General features: G+C 38.4%; 2 protein-coding genes across 2 annotated transcripts; both read right to left on the bottom strand.

The window, feature by feature from the left end:
* Positions 1–350: 350 nt before the first annotated feature.
* ptpn2b (protein tyrosine phosphatase non-receptor type 2b) lies at positions 351–11,690 on the bottom strand. Its single transcript, XM_044052913.1, has 10 exons — positions 11,452–11,690; positions 10,566–10,656; positions 10,343–10,443; positions 8,360–8,458; positions 6,829–6,966; positions 6,040–6,249; positions 5,803–5,964; positions 4,779–4,987; positions 4,177–4,272; positions 351–1,257 (listed from the first exon to the last, which is right to left on the bottom strand). Exons 1-10 carry the CDS (start codon positions 11,506–11,508, stop codon positions 1,236–1,238), a joined length of 1,185 nt encoding a protein of 394 aa, XP_043908848.1. The 5' UTR covers positions 11,509–11,690; the 3' UTR covers positions 351–1,235.
* A 1,142-nt stretch (positions 11,691–12,832) lies between these two features.
* On the bottom strand, positions 12,833–20,492 carry cndp2 (carnosine dipeptidase 2). The gene is made up of 12 exons (XM_044053346.1): positions 20,360–20,492; positions 19,174–19,254; positions 18,922–19,065; positions 18,617–18,779; positions 16,820–16,908; positions 16,135–16,335; positions 15,925–16,009; positions 15,631–15,791; positions 14,638–14,802; positions 14,227–14,368; positions 13,143–13,290; positions 12,833–12,967 (listed from the first exon to the last, which is right to left on the bottom strand). The coding sequence occupies exons 2-12, from the start codon at positions 19,231–19,233 to the stop codon at positions 12,901–12,903; spliced, it is 1,425 nt and encodes a 474-aa protein (XP_043909281.1). The 5' UTR covers positions 19,234–19,254; positions 20,360–20,492; the 3' UTR covers positions 12,833–12,900.
* Between the last annotated feature and the right edge of the window lie 363 nt (positions 20,493–20,855).

Genomic DNA, 20,855 nt, shown 5'->3' on the forward strand with positions numbered 1-20,855 from the left:
TTTGAATCAGGTGTGTTGGACCAGGGCAGTGTTCCCTGAGGACCAGGTTTGGTAAACACTTTCAGATGCCTTCAGATGCTATTACCTCAGTTGCCAACAGCTAAATACTGATGACTGACAACAGACAGAAAATAAGTCAAAAGACAACATAACTGACAGCAGCTTTTCATGATCACAATGAAATAACTTCAATCCTGACTCAATTCTCTCATGTAACTATAGACCAGAAATTGTACTTTCCCCAATCTCAAATTAATTGAGTTTACTTGAGGAAAATTCTGGGGTTCCTCTTAAAACGATTGAAGTTGTGCATTTGTGTTAATGAAACAGTAAAACAGAGGTTTGTTAAGTAAACTAGATAATACCAGTTTTATTTGTAGATTACACTCGAGAGAAAGAAAGAGAGAGAGCTTAAGACAAATTCATTTAAAAAAAAAAAAACAAGTCATCAAATCAGCTTTCTACTGTATTCAAATCTGTAACATCATTTCTTTTTTTTTCCTTTACAAGCAACAAAATATGTCTTTTTACACACACATTTTTAAAAAGAACACTATGTACATCATGAAAACATTACATGCCACTGAATTTCTCGTGTGGGGGGCGGCAGAGCTTCTTACTGAACCAACTCCCCACATCACTGTGAAAAACTTCAAGTAATCTCTTATAAAAAATAGAACTTTGTTTTTCTCCATTTTTTTTTTGTCTCTGAAAAAGCTTTTCTAAAAATACAAATATGAACACCATTACAAACTGGCAGTGGAGAGCCACCCCTATATTCTGTCCTAATTTCAGACACTTTTAATAGAAAGTGAAAATAATAATATTATTATGAAAGCAAAAAAACATTGTCCTCTGACTCCAGGAGCAACACAGGTGGTGGATGAGGTTTAGGCTGAGGTGAAGAGGAGGAGGTGGTGGGGGCTTCAAAGAATGTCAAAGTATCTTCTGTAAACAGTTGAAAGAGGAAGAGGTGATAGGGAACAGCTGTGATACGCTACAAAACTAAGGAGGAAGCAGGAGTGACATGTAATAAGAGGCGAACTGCGGCTAAATAATGCTGTTGGGCTGAGACACAGGGGGAAAAAAACAATAAAATAAGTGATAGAAAATAAAAGAGGGATGAGGTGGGTTGGACTTGTGGAGGACAGAGCTCAGAGGAGAGAGCTGGAAATCCCTGCCGATGGTGGCTTTGTCGCCAAAAGCTGTAGTTGCGTGGCCACGGGTGGAGGTGGTTAGCAGTCGCTGGTTTTCACCCTGTCACGAGACACAGAATATTAAAAAAGGGGTTGAACTACAGCATGTTTTTCTCACCGAGTGTCAGTGAAGCTCAAAGATTGATCAAAGGAATTTGTGGCAACATGACTTTGGTCAGGTTTACAAGATAAGACTTTAAAACAAGCGGAAATCTCCACAGCTAGTCGTGACAAGATGTCCGTAATCACTTTGATCAAATCAACATGGGGTTGATTATCAATGCAGCGAAAGCAGCCATTGTGTTTGAAAAGCAACATGTCACAACGTGTCAGATGTTTTCAGCTGAAAATTTAACCGTTTCAACAAGAATTCCATTTAGTTAGAGCGGAAGGTTAGATGCGGTTATCAGTAAGATGAGAAAAGAGACGTCTAAGGATGATAACTGAGCACACTCAACATATGAAATGAACAAGCAAGAGGTTTTATAAAACTAATAATTTAGGCGTCTTCCTGTGAAAGCACTCTGGCCTGTCAGTGGCCGGCAGTCTGACCAATCATCGCATAGTACCCACACCGCACGCATTTGGAACCTCACTGGAGCAGGTACTAAAAATAGTACCTGGTACTATGCAGGTGGAAACACTACTTAAACCGTGCCATGCCATGGAGAGGCAAGTACAGCCAGTGGAAATACACCATTAGTCTGGCAAACAGTAACTGCGGGAGCATGAGATAAGCACTATGGCATCCATGTTTGAATCACGAGAAAAAACAGTCAAGAGAAGGTTTTGACAGTTCAACAGATCATGAGACACACTGCTACACCTGACTATAAACCTCCTGATAAAAACGGAAATCACTCAAGACTTCAATTCAAACTTCAACACTGCGATGTGACAAAGTTTTGAAGAAATGTATAAACCTCACCACAACACATCTCTGAAGGTTAGAGGAACCAGACACAACCATGCAACAAACCTTTAGGAGTTTGTTTTATATAATCGACTTAGCCACAGCCTCAAAACCGGTAAAGATATTTTGAGATTCTTACTTCTAACCATCCGAGTTCCCAATTTAATAGTAAGAGTTTAATGTCATTGTACCGTGGACTAAGTCATTAAAGTTTTAAACTAAGTTTTAAGGTGTAGTTGTATGAAATCCTGAAGTATAGTCACTGTGGGAATACTATGAGCTATAGATGTTGGCACTCACTGAAAACATGGCTGTCAACAGGGACACAAGGAAAAGCAGATTTTAGACACTTGACAAAAACCTACATGCAATCAGAAATGTTTTGCAGCTTGCCATTTGACAACCTTTTCCAACTGGAAACCATCTATTGCACTAAAGAATAAATTTTGACCTGATGGGAAAACAGGATATTGTAGTCCACAGCTACTTCACTTGATTAGTTTGTGTGACTTAGTTGAACCCAAATGAAGGATTTCAAAGCCAAACACAGTAGTGGATCAATGAGAGCCATTCACAATGAGATACAAAGTCGGAAAATGATGTCTATGGTAAGAAAAAGTGGCAAACATATTCTTAAGATACTGTAGACCAGTGTTTCCCAACCCTGGTCCTCAGGGAACACTGCCCTGCATGTTTTAGATGTTGCCCTGCTCCAACACACCTGCTTCAGATGAACAGCTCGTTATCAGGCTTCTGCAGAGCTTGGTGACGAGCTGACCATTTGAATCAGGCTTTTATTCAGTCAAACAAAATCTATTTTACCTGTCCCTGCTGGCAGGCATGTTGTCAGTGAGGGTGCGTGTTTGTGTCTCAGGATGGTTCCCGGTACCAGCTGTACCATGGGTACCAGCTGTACCATGGGGGCACGCAGGGCAGAGTCTGTGCCAAGTATGCATTTGTACCTCAACCAAAACCTCAACTATTCCTTTAACATTTGACGGGGACTAAACTGACAGTTTGAGAGCTGTCTCCAAATCTGAATATTCTGTACTATGCACAGGACCAATTTGCATCTTGCATTGTTCCAAGTCAACCTGACATTTCAGAACTTCAACAACCATTAACCACAAGAATACACACATACACACACACCACACACACACCATGCTAGAGTGCAGCCAAAGTGAACACACCTCCAAACCGCAGGAGCCAAGTGAATCACGAAGAGAGACGAGCAAAACCCCAAGAGAAAAACACAACAGACACCGAGTACACACACACACACACACACCTCAACGTACAAGGGTGGGTGTTCTTTTTAAAAGCTGTGGGTAAACCTCCTCCTCTAAATGTGCTCTTCATGGCAGTTGTTGCTGTCTCAGAAGGGGTTACAGATATACTGCCCCCCACTGGACAGGCCAGCTCTTGTCATGTGCAGCAAATGCAGCCCAAACTGTCCGAGGAAAACCACAACAGCAGAGTAAGACCTCGTCAGAAAGGATGTAGCGCCGTCCGTATTACTGGAACAACACTGACATGTCACACAACAAAGGGAAGACTTCTCAGAAATGACTTTGTGAGACGTTTTTTCTATCTTTCTTTCTTTTGTGTGTGTGTGTGGGGGGTGCTTCTCTGCAGGTCTGCCTTTATGAGAAAACGAAATAAATGTAACATTTCTAAACTAGTGGCCTCACACCAAGTGAGAGAGGAGGACAGAGATTATTGGAAATTGAAAGAAAGAGGCCTTACTTCTGCTATTTGGGATGTTGAGTCATGACCTGGGAAAGCCTGGGTTCCTACTGTGTGGTTAAAAAAAATGAAGCTGACAACTGACTGATATTTTTTTATTATTCTTATTATTATTGTTATTTCCTTCCTTCTTGATTTCTTTTTTGTACAATGGGAGAGCTGTAGAAGATTTGTCAGTATTAATTACAGTGTGCACTGAATACAAAATAAGTAGTGTACTGGGGAATGACCTATCCTCCTGGAATGCAATAGTAACCTGATGCTTGATGTACGAAAAACATGAAGAGGTGGTTGGTTTGAGCCAAAAGATATAATCACCTTTTTCTCTTCCTGTCCGAGTCACTTGTCCTGGGCTTGTTTTGGGATGTTTTGGCTGTCCCTGATTTAGAGATACTGTCTTCTCTGCGTCGCTTGCTGCAAGAAACACAAGGAACAGCAACAGCATGACAACTGTCTGTACACAGTATGAATCACTCTGCTACAACTAAATTAAATTAATTAATAATAATAAATTAAATTCTAAACACAAATCATCTCACAGAATTAAACGTTTTAAATGTAATCTCATTAAGCTTGTCTTGGATCACTGGAAGCTTCAAGGACATTTCTAGAATATATGTTTGAGCTGATACACAGGCTCATCCCTGCAACGGAATTGACGCATCTGAGTGGTATGTCATGTTGGGGCGCAGCATTAAAAGAACCATACAGTGCTTGACTGGATGCAACTTTGTTTACTCTCCTGAGGATGAGAGGAGTCATCAAAAAACTCAAAGCAAATTCAGGGGCATAGGAACCTCTAAAAAACACAGAAGAATATTACAAAACAGCTATTTTGATATTATCAGGGTGTATACAGGTGTGTATAAATCTACATATAAATGATTAAAGAACTTAAATGTTGATAGTGATGTACTGACTGTGATGTGCTGCTGTCCAACTCCTGTTCCTTGCAGGGAGACTGTGCCGGTGCTTTGCCGTCCTGCCTGTAGTCAACCCCTTCCTCCAACTGACCAACCCGCTGGCTGCCGTTGCATCGCTCCCCTGGACACCTGACCTGAGGCTGAGTTGAGGGGCGAGACGCCGACGATGGCTCCTGGTCCTCCTTGGACAACTCCTTCCACCGGTTCTACAGTAGGGAGAAGGATGGTGAACAGGGGAGAGAGACGTGGAGCAGTTTTTTTAATGATGTAATAAATATATACAAATCAGAGGGATTGATTAAGGATTTAATTGGCTTTGGCAAAAAGAGCATAACCGATTGCTTTGTTTTTTATATAATGAAATCAAGTGTAAAACGTCCTGTGTGATGAAAATGTAGCCACCAACAATTATTATTATTAACTTTACCATGCAAGATGCATGCAAGCCAGTCCCAACCAAGAAACATTGCTGCTCTGTCAAGTTTTCAGAACAGTCACACATAATACTGGAATTTGACTTTCTTGCTGAATTCGCACATTCTTGACAAAGGTAACAAAGCCAAAAAAGATATTCTGGGAGAAAGGCCCAAAAGAAGCATAGGAAGAGATGAAACAATATCACTCGAAGTTTCAGCCTAACATTTATTAAAGAAAAGGTATATGCTAAGGGGTGAAATGAAATAGAGGTAAAAGTTTATGGCCCATTAAAAATTAAAAACATTTTCAACAACATGGACAATAAAGTTGTGCATGATCTAGTCACTGGTAGAAATGTCTACAAAAAGCCTGTAGTGTTTACCTACTGTGATAATGAATACAATGAATGACCAAGCGTTTTAAATGCCATGCCACAGTAAATTACCATAACAAGTTTTCATACAAACAGGTTTAGAGGAGACACATCAGCCTTCTATTGTAATTGCGTCACTTAAAAACTGCTCAATGACGTCCAAAAACAGGCTCTTTACATCTATAGTGTAATCAGGTGTTATAAAGAAAATGTTGTGTGTAGTTTCATTACCTGTATAGACGAGTCTCCCATTATGTACTTGGCTCCTTCAAGAACAGCCATGTATGAGAAGCGTAGCTGGTCAGGGGTTTGAATCAGACCCATACGGTACTTTCTCATGTCCAGCAGGATGCTTTTGATGTCCACGGATGACGGGCCTTTCCTCTTGTCCATCTGCAGAGCACAGCAGTGAAATTTAGCTCCACTAACAGAAATAAATCAGACGTGAAACAATGCGACAAGGCTTACCAGGACTAAACATGTGTCGACTAACGAAAATGTCCCAGAGCGTCCAATTCCAGCACTACAGTGAACTACCGCTGGCCCGTGGTCGACACCCAGCGCTTTTGACTCCCTCACCTTATAAAGGAAGTTTAGGAAGGAGGCTGGGGACTCTGGGACACCAAAATCAGGCCATGTGGTGTAATGAAAGTGGTAGATCTCTCTCTTCTCCCCCGTCTGTGAAAGCAGGCACACGTCAGCAGGTAGAAAAAGTATTTAAATTCATATTTGGGATAAGTCCTTGGGGACAGCTCGTGTCTGTAGTGGTTGAGTGTCAGCAGTTAAACTGAACTGAACAGTTAAAGGGAAAACTTACATTCAGTTTCAGTTTACATTCATTTAACTCATGCAATAAACCAAACGCAACAAATCAGCGACATCAGTTACAAGTTGATTCTTCTTTTGTGCTAATTATAGCACAAAAGAAGAACCAGTGTGGTAAAGTATGGATTTAAATCTGATTTAAAAAAACATTTTACAGCTTATTGTTAAATATAACAGTAAATAGATTAATTACTTCTGCTATCTGGGTAACATGATAGATGATATGTATCTGGTTTTCACCACTTCTAATTATATTAAAAAAAATCAGTGTCTATATAATTAAAAGACTTGGCAATAAATAATGTTTTTTTTAGCTATAAAAAATATTTAAATATGAAGCATCTGCAGCAGCGACACCAGAAAACATTTTAGTTCTCCTTTGCCACCTTTTCACTGGAAATTCCCCTTATACCAAATAATCCTCCGGCCTACATTGACATTCTGCAGCTCCAACACTCGGGTGGTGTAATAAGACTTGGTATCTTCTGACAATAGCGTGACCAAGAAGCGCGTGTCTCTAAAGGTCATCTCCCTCTCCTCAGATGTAGGCCAGTACTGGGCACACTTTTCCTGTGATGGAGGAAGGAAAAAAATAGCATCAGATGAAAGAAATTCACCTGATGAGAAGCAGAAGCACTGTAATTTAACATGTAGGCATTCTTTCAAATAGCTGACATAAATGAATTTGTCATTATCACTACTACTATTGACATCATTATAAAAACGCAAAAATATATACATATACATATATATATATATACATATATATACATATATATATATACATATATATATATATACACATATATGTATATACATATATATACACACATATATGTATATATATATATAAGTAAAATGGCAGATTTGGCAGAAGAATGTTGCTGAGTGTTTACCAAACCAAATGTCTTGTTTTGTCCACAAACCAAAATTATTCAGTTTTAATGATTTCTTTGTTACATGGAGCAAAGAAACCAGAAAATATTCACATTTAAGAAGCTGGAAAATCAGTTTGTTGCCATTATTGAAAAAACACCCTGATTACTCAATTACCAAAATGTAATATTATTATTAAGTTATTCCAGCAACCAAGACCTTACTATTGAGTTTTTCTTAGTAAACCGACAATGACAGTGGATAACTTGATTAAGGTTAAGTCCATTATGAAGATTCCTTCTGGAGGATTGGAGAGATGACCTACATAAACGATCCTTGTGAGGTCTATATCTGTGCAGTAGATGTTGTTCATCTTTTATTTCCTGGAAGATCCACTCCAGCTGCTTTACGGAGAAAGAGTTTTCAGCTGCTCTGACAACAGCAGAACAGTAATTCACCCAATTCCTTCTTTGATATATTTTGTCTGTCTGTCTGTCTGTCCCTTTTCCTCTCACACACACAGACACACACAAACACACATGAAAACAACAGAGCTGCCACTGTGGTAATGGCTGAGAACATAAGAGCAGGAGAAGTGAAATTTGACCTCCTGTTGTCACTAGAGACACAGGTGTACACACACTCTAATTCTAATAGCAGGTGTGAACTGAAGGACTTCCTGTCTGTCCACTTAAGATTATCCAAGATGGATGTTGATACCACATCTAAAAACAGAGCTGGTGCTTTAGTGTGCGTTTGAGCAACACATCAGAGGATTAAACTTCAGCCACTACACCCTTTAAAGTTACACACTGGACCTTTAAATGAGTTAAAAAAGTTGGATACCATCTCTATTCCGCATACACTCCTAACCTGCCAACAGTACAGGGGAGATTCACTATGTAACAATACTAAGATGCATAACTTGTTTCACACTGTGTGCAGAGTGCAAACTTTGAGAAAGTGGTGTGTGGATGATTTAGTCTATACGTCTATATATTTGCATTTCAGCAGTGTGTTTGTGGGTGTGTATATACACCACACAAATGTCAAACCAGACAATTAGATGTATACAATGTGTACTTACTGAACCTTTCTCTATGACCCTGTTGAGCATGATGATCGCCTTGGTCTTCTGCTCCCAGATCATGAGCCAGAAGTGACCACAAGTGTTTCTGAGGGGGCCCTGTGAACAGGAAAACAAAACAAAAACAACAAACTTTGGTAAGTCACATGAAGGCAGTATGAACTGATGAACTACGTGCCAGTGCCAATGGTTATGATGTGGTTAAGTAGAACAAAATGGCACTTTGCATTTCAAATGTCTGCCAGAAAAAAAGAGAAGATAACATACACGGACAGTACAAAATACTAAAGTATTGTTTCCCAGTTTTACTTGACTAATAAAGTTCATCAGTACAAGGATTATGGGAAACATTACCATGAACAGCAATGTATTGCTGATGCACATATATTAACTATGAAACAAATGCAGAAGGATATTGGTTCTGATGAAATCTATGATTACTGAATTGGGACAAGTTTTTGTGACCTGTTTTTACCATGTATTTTATATTAACTTTATACATTTGTATTGAAAATACTGCATGTAATGGCACTGCTGTGCAGACAGAAACTGTAGTTTGGAGAGACAGATGATCAGTCTTGCTCAATTACTGGTTGCTTAAGAAAAATGCTCATCATTCAATGGTTATACTTTATCAGATGGAGGAAAAAATAAAATCAGCAACAAATATGAGCCAAAATAATCATCATAATGTCTAAAAAATTACATTGGCAAGTAGTACACAGAAGATATCACCGAAAACTCTGCGTCAAATTATAGATCAGACCAAATAAAGAATAGTAATGTAAATAGAAAAGACTGAATAATTCTGCCATCATCTAAAACTTCTATTTGGTTAAACAAAGAAACATTGTAAGTTAAACTGCAGTTCTGAATTGTGGTTTTAAACAATGCACAAACTAATTTTTAATAGTAGTTATTTTTAAAATAAAGGAAGACACCTGCGAGGCATTTCTGATTCAACAAGCCAGTATCATCATCTCGTCAAATAGTCAAGTCAAATAAGGGTGGTCCTGAGACAGCGGGTCCCCTAAAGATATCAGCTTTGTATCTACTGAAAAAACACAGGTTCCAGCTCTCTCTCAATAGTGTGCTGAATACAGCTACTGTTTGTTATGTGATGTTATGCATTACTGTAAACAACAAAGATTGTCTGTAGGCAAGAGTGGGAAACCAGTCATATGACATACTTCAAGGCTGATTACTCAAATACAATTTTAAGTAGTAACTACTAACTAATTATAAAAATGAAAAAAAGAAACTGCTAAGGTAATAAGGCAGTAGTGATGGCTTCTAGTATATAGCATCAAAAACACCACACATTCAGCTACACAGCCATTAATGCACATGTATACACAACTTTCCAAAACCACACACATTGCCACAGTAAACATTATACAACTTGAAAGTGTGACTAGAGCCTGTGCCTCCAGTCCACACATACATAAAGTTGCTCAATCTCACATTGTTGAGTAAATAAAATAATTTATCCAGTAAACGTGATTTTTACAAAAAAGGTAATGGGTTCTTCCTTGGGTCTTTAACCAACCACTCAAAAAATGTAAGAAAAATGGGGTAAGTAGTGTTTGAGTAATTCTGCTAAATGAGAGAGAGACAGAGTAACAAAAACATAAACTCTTTGGCAGAGGCAACAATGCAGAGACTTAAATAATCTCGTAATGATTGATAACAATAGCAAAGTCACATCCACATGCTCAACAAATATAGACATAATTCAAAACTAACATCTGACAAACCAACCGATTTTACATTAGGACAACTAAAGGTGTGGGGTTAATAAGTGACTTTACAGTTAATAGGTATAATTAATATTTTAGGTTATAGTAGTTTGTTTATAACTGGTATTACATAAAACGACAGAAAACCAGAAGGTATTTTTGATAACTGACTGATTGCACAGTTACCACTTTATAGAGCTGTATCTATGATGACTATTACTTGAATAAAAAGCATTGGACTTGCCTGAGCCAGTATGTAACTTCTCTGGGCTTCCTCCATCACTACCAGACTTGCGTTGATGTAGTCATTCTCTGTGTTTTTCAACTTTACCCGACTATGGTCAACTGCAGGCGGCGAGAGTATTTTGAAATCCATTAGAGCCATTAGAAAGTGACAAACACAGTCAGAGGCATGCAGAAATGTCACATGTACAAACACGTTGAATTTCCCATTAATGTTTACTCACATGGACTGACGTCTCTGTATCTGTTTCGATTACGATTCTCTGGATACTTTGCCACCTTGTAGGAACACTCCTGGGACTGATTTCTGATTTCCTGGAAGGTTGAACTCAGTAAATGTCACCAGTAATCTGTGGTAGGACTTAAATATTTCCATGTAATCCTTCGCTCTTGACTTTTTTAAATGAATCTGTCTTTCATTTGTGGATCCAACCATTGTATGATATTCAGCTGGTTTTACTGTGCATTAAGTCAAAAGATATGGGTTTGACAAATGACAAAATCAAGTTGCAATATGACAGTAACAACTGACACACAAGGTTGCTTCATTCAAATTAACCTTTTTAACTGAACAATATTCACGGTCTATCCCGTCAAAACTAAATTTTGTGTCTGCACAGCATTAAAAAATAATGATATAATAATAAGCTAAGCTTTGACAAATTAACATGTGTTTGGAGGAATGAAGATGATGTGCAATTGGTGTATGAACTTACATTAATAAGCAATAACAGATTATCAATAAATAATCTGCCAATACCAATGTAAACACAGCTGTCTCATCTCTGAACACAAAACTTTCCACGTTGACATACTGCTGTGGTGAATAAAAGTGCATAATTAACTTAATGAAGCTCTTTCACCTCATGCTTTATATTAGACGGGGCTTACACTGACAGTTACGTTGCCAATAAAATTAAGTGTTGCAGTGTCTACTAACAAACTTAAAAACATTCACAACAGCCATAAAATAGATTATAAATAGCATGAACGGTGACTAAAAGGCTATAGTGTAAGCTAACCTAGCTGTTAGCTTGCTAAATTAAATGCGCGTTTCAATATAAATGATACTCAGTGTTAGCTTCATGCTAACTATGGTAACACACTTACTAAGTACATTTTCTGCCACCGGCCCTCCGAGTCTATGTCTTCAAACTCCTGGTCCATTTTCACTGTGGCGACGCCAGTCTGTTCAGAACAAGGTGAAGGTAGTTAGCTGTCCGACGTCGTACCTCATTACTTTATTCAAACGAGAGAAGCTTTTTTGGTCTGAGAATTGACACCGCTTCCGTGCGCTAGCGACCTCTGCTAAAGTGTTTGTTCGTTGTGTCTCTCTGGTGCACTATTTGCCTGAGCAGCGGGTGAGGTGTGCGCATGCGCAGATTAAGCGGCTGTCAAAGCAAACGCTCCAAAGATTTTCAATCAACCGCCGAGATCGACGAATCCACAAGACAAAAGTCACTACTTTCACTTTCACAATCACTTCACTCAATCCTACCTAGGGAGTAACCACAGAATTCGAGTACTTTCACACATTATTAAATTAATAAAAATTAAAAAACTGCCAGAAAAAAAATCAGTATTCTCGGAATGCTGCGATTTTCAATCAAAATTCGAACTTTTATCTCAGAAATCAGGCTGCTTTTTTCCTTTTTTGTTTCCATTTTTTACCTAAACTGCCATGGTCTTATTTTACATAATAGAGGACGATAACTCCTGGCCTCTCCAGGTGGACAATTATATACATGTGAATGAAAAGGGAAGTGTTGAATCTAAACATGAAAAAGAAAAGAAAAACAGCTTTAGAAAACAATGCTATTAACGACACTATACATTGCAATTAAAATGTACTTTTTGTTTTATTGTTTGAATCATGACCTTTGCTCCAGCCATTTTTGTTAAATTAGTGTAGAGGGACTTGAGGGATAGTAAGGGATAGGGCAAGATGGAGGCAGACAATCCACTGAGGTTACCCCAAAAAGAGAGAAGTCAAAAGAAGAAGGAAAATAATGCAGGTCTGGACTTCTTTTCTAGCACTGATGACCCTGGTGACATCTTAATCTTAAATACAGCTCACTTTGTGTCAAATGCCCACGGCAACACAGGAAAGTGCTTGTTTGACTGGATGTGTATTTGCCTCTTCATCCTGTTGTAGCATACTGTAAGCCTATGTAGGCTCTGTAGGCTTATGATACAAATATGTATTCACTAATAATAATCACTGGGTTAACATATTGTATTAATTTGCAAAAATGTCACCTTTATTGTAATTTTAATTTAGTACATCACCCGTTTATATTCTTTGAAAGATCAATGAGTTTTGTGCCAATAATATAATGTTTGTACTTGATTAAAAAGATAGATGTTTTAATGCAGTGTGTATAAAAAATTGACAGTCCACCCAAATTCCTCCCACTAATGATAATAATAATAATAATAATAATAATAATAATACACACTGTTAAGGTGTTAATGAAGCAGGACAACATGACAAAGAAAAACACTTTATTGCAAGAAGGCAGTGTGAATAAGATACTGCATTTTCTATGGTTTAGTGCTTCATTGCAGCTGGGAAACCTCATGGAAATATGCACTCAGCACCTTGATTCCTTGAATGTAGTTGGATCTGAAAGAAAAACACAAAAATAATGAGCTTGTTTGATTTGTAATCCAATCCAATTTATTTTATTTATCCCAAGTTGTGTAGATAAATTATTAAAATTAAAAACACCTTCTCTTGACCATTATTTGCAGATCTGAATGGGTGGTAAAGTAAATTCATCTGTGCACTGTAACTATACCTGTTGATTTTCTCATTCTGGGAGTGAGCGCCGTCGTCACTGGATCCAACAGGAAGAAGCATGACGTTACGACCTGTGGCCTCCTGGAACGTTAGGGTGACTGGGATACTTCCACCCTCACGAGTGAGGTCAGGCTCCACACCAAACACTTAACCAAAGATGGAAACATTTATAAATCAATCACTGGACTGTTAAAAAAAAAAAGTATTGACAGTTTTCATGTGAAGCAATTAAACAACACTGAAGTGCAGGCAATTTCTTTCCTGACATTTGACCTCCGAACAGCAACATGTCCCATAAAAGATCTGATGCTGTCTATGTGCATTCATTTCATATTACTGCCCTCTTGTGGTGGCAGCAGGCTGTTGTCTCAGTATACCAGCTTGACTTTGAGCTGTGGCATCTACTACATTGTTTCTGTTATTTTGTGGGAGTGCAGAGACTTGTTCAGCACACTGAGGATCAAAACTGGGATCTCTGATGAATGCCATAGACAAGAGCACTCGTTCAGCTGCTTGTGACTCAGCCTGCATTGTGCTGAGATCAGATATCTTGCGAATATATAAGCAAATATCTCATACTGACTTATCTCTGTGTGAGAAGTGCAGCAAGTTATTATTATTTTTGTGTACCATCAGCATAAGTAGTGAAGCTGAGTTGGTGTGCATCACCAGCTGATGACAGGAATGTGTGGGAGCAAAAGTGAGACTTGTGACTGCAGCAGCATGTGAGAAGTTGGCAGTGTAGCTGTGAACTAGCATTACTGCTAACTGAATTATGTGCAATTCAGAAATGCTACAACTCACCAAGACCCAAGGCAAACCTCCCTACTTTCATATACCAGGAGTTGGCGCTCACAAATGAAATACACTATTAAAAATCATTGTCAAACATAGCTACAATACACAACATGTTATGTCCTATTTAGTGCTACCATACACTGACCTGTCTCACATTTATGCACTGCCCCTTTTAAAGTGCTGACAGAGACGTCAGATTATCCTTAGTAGCAAGAGCCATTTGTTTCTGAAAAGTTACTATATATTTAGAGTGAATGATGTACATTTCTGTCGTTCCATTTTACCTGTCTTCATGGCCTTTCGACCAGCCATGTAGTGTGGGTGGTTGAAGTCAGAGACCCAGGCTCTTGCTCCATGGCCCATGTACACTTTCAGTTTGTTGGGGGATCCCCGATCAGCAAATGTCTTCTCCAGATGGCTGATAACCTTTAAAATAAGAATTTTCCTGAGACTAATGTTGCATATATTACCATAAACTAAAAGCCTATTAAAATTACTGACATTTTATGATTCATGGCCAAACCACAGACAAAATATTGTTCTAAAACAGCATGACTCATCAGTGTGTGAAACACAAGCAGAGGTTTAAGCAGACGGCAAAGTCATCAACTTTTAACTATCCACACCACTTTGTAAAAAACAACCAGATTATATAATCAGTTTGTTTGAGACAAAAACAGTCTTTCAGTGTCTACCTGCTCCTCCACCACTTTGGGGTCCATATCGGGGACAAGACGGATGGAAAACTTTCCAATGACCTTTCGGGGAATGACAGTCTTGGCTCCTGCTTCAGAGAACGCTCCCTCAATACCATGGAGAGAAAGAGATGGGTACCTCCAGCGGTGCATTAGAATTTTCTCCTATAGAAATGAAAACAATCAATTTTGTCATTTTACAAACCACAACTTGCCTCATAGGAGTGCAACTGCCACATCATCTGTCCTCAAACCTCAACAAGTGTGAGGAGAAACTGCTGAAAGATTTTAAAAAGAGGTTCAAATGTGCTGAAATCTCAGACAGGGTTAACAGTGAGATGGTGCAATATGCAATGTCATAAATAACATAAAACATCTATTTATAAATTCCAGGAACGACTGTCTGTGTGTTACTCACATATCTTTTGAACCGATGGTCCAATTGATTTAAAACTTGCAGTGTCAAGTTTGTAAGTAATGCAAAAGATATTGGTAAAAGAAGTACACATTGGCTTTCGCCACTCTACTGTAGCCACTCCCGCTCTCGCTCACGCAGCAGTGTGAGTGAGACAAGGCACCGAACACAGTGCCCCCAACCACAGACAGTCCACCCCACTCCCCTCCGGGAGGCGTCACGGGTCTCGCCGCACCCGAACCAGCAGGTTCAGAGGAAGCTTCTTTCCTGCAGCTGTCACCCTACTGAACTCTAGCTCTGCATCTCACTGACAACCAACCAACTGCTATGCAACCATGTAGTTCAATTTTCCATATTTATTGTATGCCATTATGTCAGTATCAGTATTTGCTTTCTACCATACACAAATAAAAATCTCACTGAACTTTTGCTGTGTAATAGTAACAATGAGCACTCAGACACACCAAACCAACAATTACTAAAAACACACACAAAAACAAATGTTGCGTGGGCACTGCACTAGTAATTACTAAATGTAAGAATATTTTTTGTTTGACTGATCATAATCATTTCCTTGCCTTGGTGTCATGCAGAAGCTTTTCAACTCCAACATCTTTGGAATACTCAGCCAAGTCGAAATCAATTTTCTCATACAGCTTTTTCTCCTCTACTGTCAGAGAAGCCACACTGTCGTTAATCCCAGGAATCAAAATGTTTCCCTTCACATCTACCAGGCTACCTGTTAAAAAAGTGACAAACACAAGACATTAAAACTAGGTCATGGAAACACATTTGTGTGAGAAAAATCTGATTGTAAACGTGCACTTAAATGGTTTTAGCAACGTTAGATTTGATAAAGAGTCTTCACTTGCCCATGAGTGCGATGAGGTCGGTCATAGCCTCATGAACGGAGCCACCAAACACACCAGAGTGCAGGTCCTTTTCACCGCATGCCACCTTTAAAGTTAAGAGCAACTCTTATTTTGATGTGCTGCATCAAAACGCAGTTTTCACAAAATTTTGCAGTACACTGTTGTCATTCTGAAACACTGTATGACACGCTGTAGATTGCTGATATTGACCTCAGCGAAGAAGTAGCAGATTCCTCTCAGACCATATGTGATGCAGGGCTTGTTCTTTCCCAGCCAGTAGTTGTCAGAGATGCAGACATAGTCCACGTCTTTCAGGAAGGTGTCTTTACGAGACATCACCAGTTCATCCAGGCCCTCAGATCCAGATTCCTCCATTCCCTCAAAGCAGAATTTGATGTTGATGGGAAGCTCCTAGAATATTAAGAAAAAGGGAAAAATAAACGTAAACCATCTCATCAGGCGTTATTTGCAAGACTGGATCAAGTTCAACTGATAATTAAGCTCAATAAAAAAGCTTCGATTCTCACAACGACCATCACATCTTCTGATATCAGAACTACATTCTTGATGATACAATAGATAATTGCTTTGTTAGCTGGAAACCTCCAGTTAAAGTTAAGCATAAATTGCAAATGTAGATGTAAATGTACTCAACCATGGCTGTTTTAGCTACAGATCACAGTGGGAAAAGTAAAGGGTGACGTAACTTGGTTTAATCATTAAGTGACGGCCATATAAGACATGCAACACCATCAGCAATTTCATACACAGACCTTTGATCACTTCGCTGCTGATGACTGACATGATAAACAAGTGATCAACTCTGTCCTCCAAATACTGAGGTAATTTGTCTCTCATATCACTGCGAAAAGCCAAAATGTGACAGTAACTTTACCTGCTGGATCTTCTGGTAGGCCTCAATGCAGTTAAACCAGGCCAACACTGGACCCTTGTCATCAGTAGACCCTCTTCCATAGAGCTTACCTGCAAAGAAAAAAAAAACCCAAAACGTTTTGGTTTAAAGTCATGATTGATGCAATATTTTTTCCTTCCCTGTGAGTTTTAACTAAAATCTGTCTGACCATGTGTCCGAGGTCGCTGTCCAGCAGATAAACACACTCGAATAGAGTGTGTTTAGTGTGTATATTTATCTTATGTCACTTATTCAGTGACACATAAGTTGTCTAGTCATCAATTTCTGCAGTTAGACGAAGTCTGTAGCTTCTTTTTATTCCATTCATTTTAAAATGGTACAAACAGACTCTTTTTTTTAAATACTTATTCATTTTTTTTATTTGATCTCATATTTCCTATGCTCATACAGTTTAGTCTTGGTATCATGTTGCCACCTCCAGTGGTTTTATTTCTCCTCTGTAGATCACTTTGTCACACTGATATTAATAATTGTATTATTATACATACATGTTGGGGCTCTGAAGGAATCCAAAGCTATAGGCCACTCATTCATGACAAGAGTGGAAAGCAGACCTATGGTGTGTCAGCACTTATCTTATTAGTGTGTGAACAAACAGAAAGAAACAGAATTAAACCTGACATAAGCAAAAATAGAGCTGAACAGACAGGAAGGAGACAGCAGTAAGAGGATTTGGGACTTTTTGTCAGCTGACGTCACTACAAAACCCACCAGACCGTTTTTAGGTACTGGTATAAGCATGGAAATAAATCCAAAAATTCAGAGGGAAAAATATGTGTTTTGAGAGTGAACCATCAATACAGAGTATGTGGCTTTATAATGTATTAAGAGAGAAGGACAATAATCTTTGCAGCTTTTTCTATTAACATCAGAGGAAAAGGAAGCTGACTGACAGTTTGGGTGGATAGTTCTGTAGTTAAAGAGTTCATAGGACCTTGCTCACTGTTGAGTCTTGACATTCTGTGTTGTATAACACATGATTACCACACCCTCTGAGTTAAAAGGTGCAGCATCTGCATTTTGTGCAGAGCATAATAAAGGGGCAAGAGGCAATGCAAGAATGCCATCTTAGTTATGCAAAACAAAACAATAGTTTTATTCTCACTGCGACTGTTTGAAGTACAACCCATTTAAACAATAACTGGAATAGAATAAACAAAAACAGTGAACACACATTTTGTGTGGTAAAGACACTAGGTTTAATGTGTCACCTTTGCCCTTTGGAAAGCTCAGCCTATTACTGACCCTTCTTAAAAAACAACATCACTGGTTTAACTTGACCTGTGACTCCCAAAGATAAGACACGACTAAGAATGTGGCTCTCCTAAACTGGACTTTGAAATCAATCCCTACATTGTACGAGTACAAAGCTGATGAAAGCATAAGGAACATTAAAACTAAACTAAATAACAGTGATGGAAACAACTTAAGCACCAAGAGAGATTACAGTTAATAATAATATAAACATGCAATATAAACATGCACATCCGTCAGACATACTGAGCTTTCATTTCTGCAAGTTTGCAAAATGAAAATGAAAGTATGAAAATAAAAGTGAAAATCAAAACAAAAGAATGAGAAAAGAAAACTCAATGTGTGTCACTTTGCATCTCTTCTTACATTCCAAAACAGAATTCAATACTCCTTTAACGAGAAAAATCAACTCATTTTACTGTGCAAAAACAGCTCCAGGGCAAATCTTTGTCCAACATAGCTGATAAAGTTGTACTCTACTCTAAGTTGTACGGTACTACTTACCATCTTTCTCCACCAGAGTGAAAGGCTCTGTATCCCAGCCGTCATCAATACTGGCTGGCTGGACATCGAGGTGGCCATAGATACACACAGTCTTCTTACCAGGGTCTGACCCCAAATGCCCCAGGATGATAGGAGGCAGAGGGATTTCCTCACCAGAGGGAAGCTACATTAACAAAATGGAAATTCAAATGTATCATAATAAAACAGCCATGAAGATTTTCAGATGTAGTTAAGTACATTTAGACACACTTATTATTATTCAGACATTAGTCAGACAGTAATTCAAACAGTAACAGTACACTCACTTGCTGTTTGCCAATGTCCACCATCTCCACTGTGCCCCCCAGTCTCTCAATGTCCTTGGCTGCCATTTCCATCATCTTCTTGATCTCTCCACGTTTCTCTGGCCAAGCAGACACACTCTGGACTTCAACCCATTCAGCAAGGCGCTAGGAAATACGAAAAAAATCATCTTCTACATAATACATGACTGGTGTTTGACATAATGATATGTTTGAGTAGTGTAAGACTTATTAGTAAGTGAAGCTGGGGCTTACCTGCACGTACAGATCCTGGTTGTCGTCCACATACTTGAAAAGTGCTTCGAGGTGAGCCATCTTTGCCAGCCACAGGAGAAGCTGAGGTTACAACAGGAAGAACAGTGTGAGCACCAAACTCAAAGCCTGTGCTATTTTATAGGAAGGAAGACAGATAACCCGCCCTCCTCTGACTGCGGCTGTACTTTCATTTCCTCTAACAAGTGCATGCTGTTATTGGTGAGGGACAGATATGCACTTCACATGAGAAAGTGGAGCTAAATATTTGATGTTTTATTTGCACCATATGACAAAGGTTAAAAACATGACATTTTAGGACATCATTGTTTTGAGGTTTGGGAAAATGGATCCATATTTATAACAATTGTCTGATATGTTATGGATGAAAAAAGTTGTTGATTAATCAAGAAAATAATGGACAGATTGATTGATTATGAAATCAATATTTGGCTGCAGCCCCATTAAATACAACATGCATACACATAACTATAGTTTATTTGCATGCCATCTCTTTAATCTGAAAAAATGCAATACTATCAAACCTAACTTGGAGAGAATTTGTGTGTTCAGCAAGTAGGGGTAAGAAGCATTTATCAAACTGCAGAACATCCAGGTTATGTGGAGCTGACTTCATCAGCACTTCATTACATTTGGATGTAATGTTTATTACAAAAATGACACTGCAGCTTTAAGAGGATATTTGTTGATATAATTAATACCCAGAAAGATTTGGGGTATTATCTTTAGACAATGATATTCATGAATTTAAATCAAAACGTATCTATATTGCACAGTACTACATCTACCAAAACCATACTCGTTAATTTAGAAATTAAAAAGACAAAAAATAAACTTTCCGATAAATTATTTTAAGTAAAAGATACTGAATGTATAATTGAGCTGTACATCAAAGTAAATACGTTTAATTGACAACACCTAAGTGTCCCTGTAAGGCTGGAGCATATAAACATATAGCTTTAAACAAAACCCTGCTCATTTGAAGCCAAGTGGTGGTGCAAACATTAGATCGTGTGTATTGTCTGGTTAAATAATACATGTTTGACTCTCCTATGTATGTAACTCATCTGACACACACAGTTAGCCTGCTAGCCTTCCCTGCTAACTCCTGTGACACGTATAAAGAAATACAAAAACAACAAACCTGTACGAAGATTGTAGAACTTACTTTGTATTTATTCCCCAGCAGCTAGTGTACACATGCGACTTTACTCCTCGAAGCTGTAAAAGTCAGCTGCTGTGTTTACGAACACCGACTTCTGTCAAAAGTGAAGGCGTTCAAACCAAACTGCTGCCAAGTCATTGGTTTAAATACCCCGGACGCAAGGGATTGTGGGTGATCTGTGAATGCGTTGTCATCTGTGCTAAAAGAAAACAGCCTTCTCCTTTTTTATTATTCATTCATCATTTTCTAAAACATTCTGTCCCAGTCACATGACATTTACTGGAGAGCAATTAATCAGTTAATATTCTAGTTTGTAAAGCAAGATTTGACAAGGCTTTAGTTTAGTTTAGTTATAATAAAAGATAAAAAGTCATAAAAAAAATATAATAAAAGAACTAGCAATACAATTATTTTGGTCATACCAGTCCTCAAAGTGCATACAAAAGTGCCCAGTATTAGCTGTAACTATTTCCTATAAAAAATGAATGATTTTGTCATC

Source organism: Solea senegalensis, linkage group LG20 (genome assembly GCF_019176455.1).
Source record: "Solea senegalensis isolate Sse05_10M linkage group LG20, IFAPA_SoseM_1, whole genome shotgun sequence".
NCBI classification, from domain to species: domain Eukaryota; kingdom Metazoa; phylum Chordata; class Actinopteri; order Pleuronectiformes; family Soleidae; genus Solea; species Solea senegalensis.